This window comes from Zeus faber (genome assembly GCF_960531495.2).
Source record: "Zeus faber genome assembly, chromosome: 7".
Taxonomy (NCBI): domain Eukaryota; kingdom Metazoa; phylum Chordata; class Actinopteri; order Zeiformes; family Zeidae; genus Zeus; species Zeus faber.
In genome coordinates, this window is record NC_137203.1 from 7,070,714 (window position 1) to 7,084,644 (window position 13,931).

At 48.8% G+C, this 13,931-nt stretch overlaps 1 protein-coding gene across 1 annotated transcript in view; it reads right to left on the minus strand.

Annotated features, from left to right (window-relative positions):
- Window positions 1-13,164, minus strand: part of LOC307233277 (transmembrane protein 132B) — a gene marked incomplete at both ends in the record, with an annotated part of 171,009 nt that extends 157,845 nt beyond the window's left edge. Inside the window, 2 exons of the mRNA XM_080004577.1 lie at window positions 11,898-12,478; window positions 12,907-13,164. Coding sequence (XP_079860703.1) covers window positions 11,898-12,478; window positions 12,907-13,164 — 839 coding nt within the window. The remainder of the gene's footprint in view (window positions 1-11,897; window positions 12,479-12,906) is intronic.
- Between the last annotated feature and the right edge of the window lie 767 nt (window positions 13,165-13,931).

The following is a 13,931-nucleotide window of genomic DNA, read 5'->3' on the forward strand; positions in this document are numbered from 1 at the left end:
GGGAGGGGGTGGAGGAGGAGGAGGAGGAGGAGGAGGAGAGGAAACGAGGAGACGAGAGGCGGGGAGGAGAGAGGAGACGAGGATGGAGGAGCGGGAGGGGGGGGAACAAAACGGTGGCAAAACAAAAAAACGAGAAGGAGAGGGCGACTCGGCAGTGAGAGGGAGGGAAGAGCGAGGAGGGGAGGAAAGGATGAAGGGAGGAGGGAACGGGGGAGGAAGGGAGGAGGGCAAAAAAAAAAAAAAAAAAGGAGGATGAATTGGGACGAGGCGGCGGTCCCCCTCCGACCCGCGGCGCGTGCGGCCGCCGCGTCGTCCCGGGCCGGGGGATTAGAAAATGTTATTCGGCCGGCCTCCGCGGGGAAGCCGCTCCTCGCGTTGGTCAAAAGACATCATTTGTTTTCCCGCCGGCTCGTTGAAAAAGCAAAACAAACTTATCCCCCAACTCCAGCGTCTAACCGCGGGGGTGAGGCCGAGGTAAACGCCGGAAACACTCGTTTAAACCGCGACGCCGCTATCCTGCGAGCAGACCCGGAGCGGGAACAATGGAGGAGCTGTGACAACCGGCCTTCATTAACATATCAAGCGTCCCCAAAAACCAGAGCTGGCAGAGGCACGCTCTCTCCCTCTCTCTCTCTCTCTCTCTCTCTCTCTCTCTCTCTCTCTCCCTTCATCCATCTCCCCCTAGCCCCCCCCCACCCCTCGCTCCGTGCACATATGCATTTAAATCCCGTCTCGTTTGAGCCGGAGAGATTGGCTTCAGACGGCGTCGTGGGATCGCACTACCCGGCGCAGCCACCGGGCGTGTCCAAGCAACGCCGTTTCCCCCCCCCCATGGAAATTCAGCTGCCAATATATAGAGATAGTTACACGGAGTGAACTCCACCCGTATCCGACCAAACTACGGCTTTGTGGAAATATTTGTGAAATTGGGAAGGCTTTGTAAAGGTTTTGTGAAAGCCATTTGGAAGCCAACTCTTTGGTTCCCTCGCACTGCGTTGGCCGTGACTTTATAGTTTTTGAAGGTCATCTCGGCGCGCCAGCGACTCGATCCATCTCGAGGCAGATATGGTCGTGCGGTAAAGGATTCAACACCCGGTACTGGCGACGCCACGGCAAGATAAAAAGGAGAGCTCGTGCACATCGCAACCGCCCCCATGGTTGTTAAACGGGGGAGGATTATTCTCTATACAGTACACGGCTGACTCGCGACTTGCCGTCCAAAGTACAAAAGCCAAAGACAAGTGCCGCTTTGCACAAATCTTCGTGTGGTTGGTCAAAAATGTAGGATCTGACGGTGGAATCAATGTATTGCAGCAGGGGCAGCGATCAAAAAACATAATGGCCTAAATGCAGAAGCCATGACGGCAGGTTTGGAATAGAAACGACTAGAAAGGCTCCGTCCGGGGATCTTAAAGGGGGCACCTATTACGCTTGTCTGTATTTTCCATCATACATATAATGTTCCAATGTGGGATGTTCGTATTAGACGTGGCCAAAGTGTCAAATAATGAGGTCAGCTGATGAGGAAGTAATGTCAGTGAACAAAAGGCTCAGGCTTCCGGCCGCTCTGAACGCTCTGACGCTTCCACCGTCTTTTCCTGCTTTCTGCGCCAGCTGGCGTCATGGCTTTCTTCCTGTGGTCGTCCGCTCCAGGCACAGCGAGCCCAGGGAGCACCGGGACACGCCCAATCCACCCTCGCAGACTGTGCGTACATTTTATCTTAAAAAAAATCTCCTCTACGGTGGAAATTTGACCTTCCGGACCGTCGGCCATGGACAAACGCTCCGAATCTGTTTCCCCATCCATGCCGACATTATCGGGCCACCGGCTTCCACACCGGATGGAGCGTCTCGGCTCCCCGCCGCCGAAACACCAGCAACACGGCAGCGTGCAACGGGTGTTGCATGCGCCCGGACTTCATATGCCCTGCGTCCCAGCACTGAAGCATTTCAAGGTCACTTATTGCGGGGAAAAAGGGCAACAACTTCACGGTTACAACATCACATCACTGACATGTTTGTCTTTGTGTTGGTGATCGGACCCAGCGGCTTGTGAGTGGAGTTTCAGTGCAGACTGGGCGCATGCAATGAAGCTTCGCCAGGCTTCCCATGAGCTGGCCAATCAGAAGAAAGGGGCTTTTAGGGAGCGGGGCTTTAAAGAGACGAGGCGATAATACGGCTTGTTTCGGTGAGAGGCTGGACCGGACAGAAGAGAAACAGCCAGTATAAGATAAACAATGTTCCTTCTTTTAACTGTGACTCATGCAAAGCTACTCTACTGAAGTCGCAGAGTAAAAGATATATAGAGTGGAAATTAGCATAATAGGCCCTTTCAACTGGCTCCTTTTGGGTTTAAAACAGGAGAAAATATCGGTGTTTCAATTTCCAGCCGCCTTTGAAATTAACATCACATAATAGGGAACTAATGGAAAGACCGGGGTAATGTGATGTCATCACGTCCATTATAGGGCGTTGCTCATGCAGTCTGAGCCTGATTTAGACTTTTTTTCAGGGCCCGACCGATATCGGTACTGATTTTAAGAAGGCGAAAAATTCAGATGGCGGGGGCAGTAGCTCGTCTAGCTCGTCCAGTAATCCGAAAGGTTGCCAGTTCGATCCCCCAGCTCCTCCTGCTAGAGTGCTGAAGTGTCCTTGAGCATGAAACGTAACCCCAAATTGTTCCTGAAGGCTGCGTCCATCACTGTATGTATAGAAGTCGCTTAAGACAAAAGCGTCTTCTAAATGATGACATAAAGATATATATATTTCCAGCTTTTGGCTGAAAATAAATGGCCACCGGTTTTAGGAAAACGCTAATTTATTGAACAAATATGTGTTCATACACATGAATGTGTATGGGTACAATTGAATGTATGATAACAAAATAAATATTTTAAATTAAAATTTAACTCAGATAAATCAGTTTGAAACATTAAAATAATTAACTCAAATAACAGTAACACAAATAATTATTATTGTCATAAAAAAGCATCCCTCATCCTAATTTATTGCTGTTGTGTTTTTGTTGTCTTTTAGTCTTATTAAAAACAATTTGAGGATAGATCCAGCGATCTAGGGCTTAAACCCAAGCAGGATTACTGTCGACGCTGACCATCCTTGAATGGTTATCGTGGTGTGGGGATGGTGGGGTTTGAGCAGCCAAACCTGACCTGGATTGAGGCGATCGGGATCAGGGTGGCTGCATGCCTGTCGCTCGTTGGTCGGTCTAAAGAGCTGCAGGTAAAAACCCCCATCCCCACACACGATTAGGAGAGGAGCCTGTGTCATGACACATGTCTATCTGCTCCGGGGCTTGTTCCACCCAGCCCATTCTCGACAATTATCCAAATATTACATTTACTCTTATATATTGACTTCATTCAGGATTTAGTACTTTAGTACTTACTTCTAATTGTGGCTTCAAAATCTTCATGCTAGAGTATAACCTTTATCAGCACTACATTTCACTGCATATATTACATTTCACTGCATATATTACATTTCACTGCATATATGTATGGAAGTATGTATATGTATGTGACAAATAAAAATCTTGAATCTTGAATCTTGAATCTTGAATCTACATCTGTGACATTTCAATGAAAACCGATAGTTCTTAGGAACCCAAAACATAGCTCGATATTATCAGCTTACCAATACATCGGTCGGTCCCTTGTTATTATTAAGGTTTTCTTAGGTGCAAATTCTAAATTTGCATCAAAGCGGACGGCTCAAAACTCCATTCGTGCCCCTCCGCATTCAAACCCCCCGTCCCGCCGCCACCTCATTCTATCCTCTCTATTCATACATATATGAACTCTCTTTCCTTCCTTTAATTAATCTCTCTCTCCCTCGCTCTCTCGCTCTCTGACATGCACACATAAATATTGCTGGTTGCCGAGGTTTCGTGTCTGTCACCTCAGACATCTCCTTCACGATGCAAAGCAAATACCACAAGTATGAATATTCATGGTCCATCCAAGAGGAGAGGAGGAGGGGTGTGTGTGTGTGTGTGTGTGTGTGTGTGTGGGGCAGGGGTTGTGTGTGTATTTGTGTGTGTGTGTGTGTGGCGAGGGTTGGTGTGTGTATCTGTGTGTGTGTGTGGGGTGGGGGGGGGGGGGGAGTTGTGTGTGTGTGTGTGTGTGTGTGTGTGTGTGTGTGTGTGGGGCAGGGGTTGTGTGTGTATTTGTGTGTGTGTGTATGGCGAGGGGTGGTGTGTGTATCTGTGTGTGTGTGGGGGGGGAGTTGTGTGTGTGTGTGTGTGTGTGTGTGTGTGTGTGTGTGTGTGTGTGTGTGTGTGTGTGCATGTGCTAAGAAAGAGTGAAAAAGATTCATTGCACACTTGAGAGTGAGAAAGAAAGACCTAGATTGTTTTAATTGTATGTCCGTGCGCGTGTGCATCAGTGTGTGTGTGTGTGTGTGTGTGTGTGTGTGTGTGTGCGTGTGCATTTGTTTGTGTGCGTGTGCACATGCTGGGGTTTTAAATTGTTAAAAAGAGCTTGTTTGGTTGGTGATTTATGGTCAGACTCCAGTGAGACAGACAGGGAGGGGCTGGAGGTCTGACTTCTACTTCATACATGTGTGTGTGTATAGACGCCTACTGTGTTAATGTGTGTATCTGTGTGTGTGTGTGTGTGTGTGTATGTGTGTGTTTGTCTGTATAAGTTTGTTTGTGTGTGTAAAATTGTGCGCATGTGAATAAGTGTGTGTGCGTGTGTGTGTGTGTGTGTGTGTGTGTGTGTTTGTATAAGTGTGTGTGTGCGCATCCAGCTGTAATCCCCGCGTTCTCCAAGCCGTTTACAGCTCCGACCCCTTGAACCCGTGGTCGTCTTTGACGCTGCAGTTTTTTGATCGCTCCTTTCACTCTTTTTTATTTATTTATTTATTTATAAAAAAAAAAATCCCCGGCTTGGGCAGGGCGACAGCGCAGCAAATTGCCGCCGCCGCTTTGGCCTTTATCCCTCAGATGGCGGGAGGAAGCGCCGCCCGGTCGCACTGGAGCTCAGAGACTTGACAGCAGCATCCACGCGCACTTTGAAGAGGCTGCTCTCACGCTGGAACCACAGAGCGGGGTCGAAGACAGACGGAGAAGAGCGAGACACAACCGAAGGGGAGCCCGGGGGGGCTTCGTGTCTGCACCGCCGACGGCATCTCAAAGAGCCCCGAGACCCGGAGGTTTTCACTCGTCCTTCGGAAAGATGCTCGGGAGGCGGGCGTGGCTCCGCCTGGGTGTGGGTGTCGCCGGCTCGGAGGCCGCACCCCATGTGGGTTGAACTGACGCTAACCCTTGAAAGCGCTCGCTCTCTTCTGCCGCTCCGTGATTCCGAAGCCCGTCTGCTGTTACCCCTGTTCAAGTGCTTGAGTGGGTGTGGCTCTGTGCTGTAGGGGGCGGGGACTAAGACATCCAACCAATCTGGATTTTAGCCTCTATCGGTTCACAGATCAATGAAAAAACACGCATATACATATCACTCCCTATTTAGACCAGTTCACATTACTGGTGGTATTTGGAGAAACCATGGTAACAGCTACTATAACCTTTGATATTTCCGATGTTTGAAGCTTTTAATTTTTTTTGTATATTGCAAAAAAAAAAAAATGATGGGCAGCCGTACGTTCAAAAACAGAAATGGGTGCGATACAGTAAAGTACACAAGAATATTTGATGGTATCCATCTTTTTTTTTATCAATCTCTCTATCTATCAAATTAAAAGAATATTGCCAAAGATTTTGAACAAACAAATGAACGTCTGTCCGTCTGACCATCTATCTATCCATCTATCTATCTATCTGTCTGTCTGTCTATCTGTCTATCTATCTATCTGTCTGTCTGTCTGTCTAACTATCTATCTATCTATCAATCTACCTATCTATTTATCTGCCTGTCTGTCTGTCTATCTATCTATCTGCCTACCTGTCTGTCCCTCTGTCCGTCTATCTATCTGTCTGTCTGTCATCCATCTACTGTATCTATCTGTCTGTGTGTCTGTCTATCTATCTGTCTATCTATCTATTTATCTGTCTGTCTGTCTATGTATTCATCGACCTGTCTCTCTGTTTGATGGTCAGTTGCGTACCACTTTGATTAGTCACTTGTAAATATTTAACGGCTTCCTTTCAACATTGATTACGCTGATTAAAAACGGTGAATCAGCCTCAGCCAGGTTCCTCTGTGCCAAACCGCCGGGTCGCCAGCTCCACCGGCGCAGGAAGTGACGACAGCCCGGAGAAGGGCGGAACCTCGCCGCGACGATGCCTACGGGCGCCGACGGCGGCAGACGAGTGGCTTTACGAGCGTCGGGGAAAGGAGGGAATCGGGGAGAGGAGGGGCCGCAGCGTAAATCCATCCCTGTCGGGAGGGACGGGCGCGGGGCGAGAGCGGAGGTGAAGAACACATCATTTCGTGGAGCGTCAGCCCCCGGGTGCGACAGCGTGGGAAGAGAGGACGGATGACGGGAGGAGCGGGGCCGCCCGCCCTCCCGCCGTACGCCGGGACCTCGCCGCGGCGCAGGCACGCCGTGACGCAGCACAATGTTGAGATTGAGGCAGAACGACGCTCGGGTGATGCAGCCTTATCAACTCCATGGACTGTTCCAGAGGTTTCTAATCGGCGCGTGGTATCCACGTCGTTAATGGATGATTCTCAAATATTTCTACTGTATAAAACCCTTATGAAAGCCCCAATAGCCATCTCTCTGTCTGTCCGTCTGCCTGTCTGTCTCTCTGTCTGTCTGTCTGTCTGTCTGTCTGTCTGTTTCTCTCTCTCTCTCTCACGAATGTGCTCATTGAGAAGCACAGTTAAACGCAAAGACTTAGTCACGTAGACACAAATAATGTGCACACGCACGCACACACACACACACACACACACACACGCACACACATTGATTCTTGCATTTTTACTTGCTGTAAGGGAATTTGAGGTGAAATCAATGCAGCTTTAGGGAACAAAATAGATTGTAGATTTTGTCTGTGTGTGCGTGTGTGCGTGTGCGTGTGTGTGTGTGTGTGTGTGTGTGCGTGCGTGCGTGTGTGTGTGTGTGCGTGCGTGCGTGTGTGTGTGTGTGTGTGATGGCAAGCGGGTCCTTAGAACTACATCTTCCATGTGATCCCTGGAATAACCTACTAATCCCTCGATGCAGTGGTGTAGTCTATATTGAATGGCAGGTGTACGCCGTCGACCCTCTGAGAAAGCTCCAGGATTTCCATGTACACACTTAAAAACACGCAAGGATGCGTCAAACAATATAGTTTTGTGACAGAACTTTCACTGCAGTGATTTTGTTTCGCAAATATCAGAGTAACTGCAATGAAATTAAGGGGACCTTGCCGGTGCACGGCGCAGCCCCTCCAAGGATTTCCGTACAATTTTACATTTTTATGAGACACTTTAAATCAATAAAACGACTGTCCAACAATTATTTTAAGTTTAATATTTATTTAAGACTCATGATTCATAAAACGGGCTCCGTGGAGCAGAGGTTCCCAACCCCTGTGCCGCGGACCGGCGGTTTGCCACCGGGCGACGAGAAGGCGAGCGGTCATTTTTTCACAAGCGATCTCCTGGCGGGAGGGAATCACAGTGTGCATACTGCAATGAACCAGAACACTCCACTGACTCTTTGCACACGCCCACACACACACACACATGCACACACACACATGCACACACACACACACACACACACAACATTTAACCTTTATCAGTGATTGATCCAAACAATGATACACAAACAACGGGCAGCTCTTTAACATCTGAGATACTAATCTCTGTGACCCCATTAGCCAGACAGAAAAACAATAAAACTCAGCATTTTACAAAACATTCAAGGATTTTCCCGAACCCGAAATGCATGTTTAAATGACACTGAGTGTTTGTGTAATGCCTTTTTTTCCACACCAAGCAATACGTGAGTGATGGATAAAGAACCCAAAGAACAAATAAAATGATATAAAAACACATTACACACACACAAAACAAGGGAAGCCAAACAATGTCTACATCTAGAGGATGCACAGAGCTGGAATGTTTCCTGAAGAGAAGGATATTTAAAAGTTACCGAAAAAAAAAAAACACACGTTGCGATGCTCAGTCAAGGCCCTCTCCAAAACATCCCAAGTTTTAAGGGACGGTTTCAGCCTAAAGCTCAACCACCTCTGCGTTTCGCCTCCTTCCCCGAGAGAAACCCTCTGACGAGCGCTGCCCTTTTCTCAGGCAGCGCTCGTCAGCTAATGAGTCAGTCGAGACGCTCCCAAAGTTTGCACAACAATGTCCTATTTTGGGTAAACTGCAGAGAGTTTAGTGAAACTAGTGTCTGCGGCACGAGTGCAGAGCACCTATGGCGGGCGTCCGAAGATGGGATTTAAATCCGATGTCATACACCCCTTCCCCACTGCACCAAAAACCCCGTCACCCTGGTCAAATGACCCGGAAATAGACTCTGGTTTTAATCGGCTCCACCTCCGACCGGCTCTGATGTGAACACGACACGGGGGTCGACCCGCTCATTTTGGGGCCTTTGCCTGCGCAACGCGACATGTGTTGAAGTTCCGGACGATGGTGCATTAAAAGACAGAAATATCCGCGTATCATTCCGTCATTTCATATCCCATTTAGAATCCAAAATCAGAAGTTATTGATTTTTTTTTCCGCATGGTGGAGCATCAAATGTAGTGAGTGTGGGAGTCGCACCGCGGGGAGAACCCCCCAACGCTCCCCGCCATGGCAGCGTGGAGTATCCATGGAGTATCCGTGGAGTATCCATGGAGTATTCATGGAGTATCCGTGCTGCCGGTGCTCCACGCTGCTTCTACTGTAGTGTTGGGTCGTTCATGCCACGCCCCTTTTCCCACGTGTTCGTGACGTGGAGCGTGAAAAGGTGGAAAGGTGTCAATGGCCAATTTTTTGACATTTTACCCAATTTGAAAAAGGTGGGTTAACGCACTAATTTTGGAGTGAAAACTGTATTACTTTTAATTACCATATAGTGTACTTCAGTGTGTTCAAATTATAGTTAATTATCATTTTTTTTCTTCCTCCTGAACTCAACCTTGTAAAACCTTTCTATCTAAGAGGCTGAATGATGGGATCGAATGACGCAGGGACACACAAACACACACACACACACACACACACACACACACACACACACACACACACACACACACAGATATGCACATGCAGAAACACACATGCCCCAAACATTAATGCATGTGACGATAGACAAACACACATTAACACACTCTCTCACACGCACACATTAACTTGTACGTTCATCAGAGATAAACACACACATTGACACACACACACTTCACATAAAATTCCAATGTATATCGCACTCACACACACGCACACATACACACACAGACAAACGAAGAAATATATATAACATATAATAAAGAGAGTCATTTCAACTAAAGCAGGAGAGAGACAAAATGCAGTGGAAATGGAAATGGAGATGGAGAGAAAAAGATTGAAGCAGGGATGAAAAGGGGATTGGAGAGGATGGAGGAGCGGAGGCGAGCACGAACGAATGGAAACTGAAAAAAGGACACAAAGGCAGAGATGCTCAGCAGGAAAAAAGAGGACAAGAAAATATTCATCCCCACTCTGTCGGCAATAAAAACGGACCGATACACAGACCTGCACGCACACACACACACACACACACACACACACAAGCACACACACACACACACACACACACACACACACACACACACACACACACACAGCATTCCCACACACAAGTGAGAAGCCATAGCAGGATGAAATAGTATGTTAAAAGCACCAGGATGACATACTACCGTACATCCAGTGAAATATTGTGATATGAAACACCGCACACCACTGTACACTGGAGAGCGTATCCCATAATGCATTGTGAGACCCGGGGGGTTGACTGGTAATCTGGCACACTGGGAATTTTCCCGGTGGGCCAAAGCTCCTTGGGGCCGATATCATTTAAAATAAAAAAATAAATAAATAGGTGTTGTAACTATCGCTGGTGCAACCAGTGCAGCTTCACCGGGGCCCAGTGGCTCCTAGGGGCCCATCCCATCGGCGCACTAGCACACCCTTGATCGGTCCGCCAGCGACCCGTGCCGCTGTGCGGCCCTTTGCCCCGTTCCTCCAAATAAGGAATCAGTGTGATTTATTATTTTGGATTCGGGTTGGATTAGGCTGCATCTTTTATCTGGTTTTACTCCGTTCCTTACTGAACAAAGTAAAAGAAGCACCGTACGAAATGGACCCTGTGTAACGGACCCTCTCTTACCGACCGCTTCTAGGACTCAAAGGAACATCAAGTGCGCTCGAAGGAGCGCTTGAAACGTCTTTCCAAAGATTTTCCCAAAGTTGCATAAAGTTTGACTCAAATCTCACCGACAGTCCCCGTCCCGCGGGAGCCGTGTCCATTGTTAAAACGAGGCTTCAACCAGCATCGGCGCCGTGTGCTGGGATTCCTCCGACAACAAATGATAAATCCACAACATCTGTCACTTGTCTGCCACCAGTCCCTGAAGTCGGGGGAGTGATGAGGATATACACAAACTTAGACTCGATTAAGGCGGCAAAAAATATTTTTGCACAGTTTTTCCATTGGCCAAATGGGACATGAGTTCCGAGGGTCCTAACATCATTAAAAAATATAATTCCTCTGGGTTTTGCTCCGTTAGGAGCTATTTAGAGGAGTCATTTAACCCGTCCAGCAGGTACCCACTCGAGGTACCGAACATTTGGATATATATATATATATATTACTATTATATATTTTTTTGGGGGGGGGGGGCATTTTTCATGCTTTATTTGACAGTTACGGTGTAGATGGAGAGGAGAGGCAGGGGAGAGAGAGGGGATGCAGCAGAGGGCCTCAGGCCGAACCCGGGGGCCGGCTGCGGCGAGGACTTCAGCTCCGCGCACGAAAACGGTGCGCGCTCCACCAGGTGAGCCACGGGATATGGATAATATAACCATTTTTCTGTGTCAATCCCCTGCAATATCCCTCTTGCACTCATTTTCTCTCTCTCTCTCTCTCTCTCTCTCTCTCTCTCTCTCTCTCTCTCTCTCTCTCTCTCTCAATTTCCCTTCCCTTTTTTTCCTGGTTTCACTCTCAGACGGCTTATGAATATTCATGTGGGTGTTATTTGCATTGCCGGCTCCTGAAGGGGGAAGAGTACACAGAGGTGACAGCCGTCAAACGCGGCAGCCTGCGATATTTGCATGCAGGTCGGAAAAAAACAGGGCGAAAAAATGAGAATGAGAAGACATACTGTTACATATTGATGCCTTTCAGGGGTTTGGAGAAAATCTGTCATTTCCCTCTTCAATTCCATTGCTGATAATCATTAATGACGAGGGCCCTACCAAATTCACCGCCACAAAAATCGCGTCACAGGCTATGAATTCTACCTCCTTCCTCCCTGCGTAACTGAAAATTTGCCCCCCAAACAAAAGGTGAAGTGCCGACGTGCCGTGGAGTCGAGTCGCGGCGACTGTGCGGTTTGTGTTTCCGTGGCGGCGGAGCTGGAATCAGCAGCAGGAAGTCCTGGGAAAAACTACAGTGACACACGACCCGGTGGCGTTCGTCTACGTCATTCATATGCGACGGACATTTCCGTGGACATAAGGAGCTGTGGTCTTGTCCACGCACAAATCCGGCATTTTTGGGGGAAAATGTATATGACACTATTTTAACATACAAAGAGCGTCTTTTAAAACACCGGGCGACGGTTTGGCCGTGGAATCTTGTTATCTTTCAGAATTTAGATCCGTAAAATTGAGCAAAAATTGACCGGGAATTTGGTTAAAAATGTAGTTCCTCTGTTCATTACATAAACACTTTCATCACATTTTCACAACAACCCGCTGAGACTTGGCTGGTTTTTCGGACCCTACCTTAAAGTGAATTGCTCCACGTCAGAATCCGTCCTCATGCGAACTCCGAAGGCGACCGTCTTGCCGAGCCGCACGGGGCTGGGAGGCACCACCACCTCCACGTTGTCGTCCAACCTCAGCCGCTCTCCTCTGGCTGAGATCTGGCCCACCGTCAGCGACACAGAGCCCACTTTTTGCATGTCCTGAAGGCCTCCGTCCACTAGGGGGCCCCACTGTCCACTGTGACCCATGGCTCCTAGGGATCCGAGAGGCCCAAACTGTGGGCTCAGGCCCCTCCAGGGTTCGTGAACTATGGGGGGACACTCCTGACCGGCCCCCTCTACAGGTACGATAGAGTAATACACATCCACTGAGGGTAAAGTTGTTTCAGGGGGTCTCCTTCTGAATTGTGTTGTAGAGAACCAGGCCGTGGGGAGTTCCAGACGGACCACACAGACGCCGGGGACGCCTACGAGGCGACAGCCGGCAGAGGGCCCCGTCTCGCTGGGGTCCCGGATGGCCAGAGCCCTGACGCAGGGCAGCAGAGCTGGAGGAGGCGGGTCAGGCTCATCCCAACGTCGCCCTGCCAGGTAGAACAGCACCTTGGGTATAAAGAGGTCGGATTGAGATTCATAGAGGAATAAATTGAACTCCTAAGCGACAATTATGCAATTAAAGTATTCTGACTAATGCATAATGTAATATAAGTTGTTTAATAATTATAGGCTATTCCATGTACATACAAGGCCCTGGGGCACAGGTGTAGCTGGGTTGGGGGGGTTTATGCAGACCTATACAGACGGAGGTGAGTAAAAGCAGATATATGCGGCTGGAACAAGCAAGGTGGAGAGAGTACTCTCAAGGTGGAGGAGGATAAAAACATCTGAGCTGCTGCTGAAACAGCAGCTATTACTACGCAACTGCTCTAAATGTTGTCTGTGCAAGTCTGACGCAGGTCACCCGAGTGCCGAGCTCTGTCGGGGATTAATTTTTCATTTAGCAAAAAGGGAACCGACGAGAGGAGCAGTACCTGTATCCAAGGACGCGCCGATCCCACCACGGGCATCACAACGTGACCCTTGACTTTCCAGTTCAGGGTCACCAGATTGGTCGTCAACAGCAGATGAGGAGACGGGCCCTGAAGCAGCTCCAATGGGATGGGCTGCTCGGCGCTCACGTTGCCGTAGCTACAGTTGACGGACGGCAGGGAGGACGGGGCTCCCATGCCGGGCTCCAACTGGAGTAGGAAAAAGGGCTCCGTGCGAGACGATAGGCTGCCGTTCCGCATGACGTCCTGGTTGGCCTCCCTCAGGAAGTAGGCGGAGTCAGCGCCGCTGAGCTGGCATTGGACGGGGAGGTATGCGGGGAGAGAGGAGGCGAAACGGGCCTGGGAGGACTCCCCACCTAACCCTGGACCCCCTCCACCGGCCCCTGCTCGACTGTCCGACACTGTGGAGGGAGAAAGGAAAACAATTTACGGGTGCTGTCAGTCGTGTCCGATTTTGATTTTAGACATTGCACGGTATCTGAAGATGAATAAGCTGCCCCCTCTTTTGTACGCAACAAAACTGTTGATCAGACTTTTAAGGTAGCAGACTGTTGCAAAACACGGTGATGAAATCAGACGGAAAGCTCTACCGGAAAGGGACTGATTCCGATAGGATGTGCTTGGTTTGTCTTGGTCAAGTGATGATAGACGAGCGCACCCTCTAGTGGTCAAATATTCCACATGAATTCTTTTGGACGCTGGAACATTCACACATTCTACTGACTGCCCCTCTGTATTTACAGTTAGGTTCTCAACATCAGCTTGATCACTCTGCTCCTCCACCTTTGCAACGGAGCACCACCATTGCAACAAAGGCTCGGACCCTCTCATCCCTGTTGTAACTCTGAACTCTTCCCGTATCGAGCAGCGGTGGAATGAGCCTCTTGCTACTGTCAGCATCCTATGCGGCGGACTGAGTCATCGGTCCACTGCATAAATCCCTGTATTCTTCCCGAATCTGAGTTTGGGTCCTCATGAAGCCAAGACCTCATGACACCTGTTCTAAA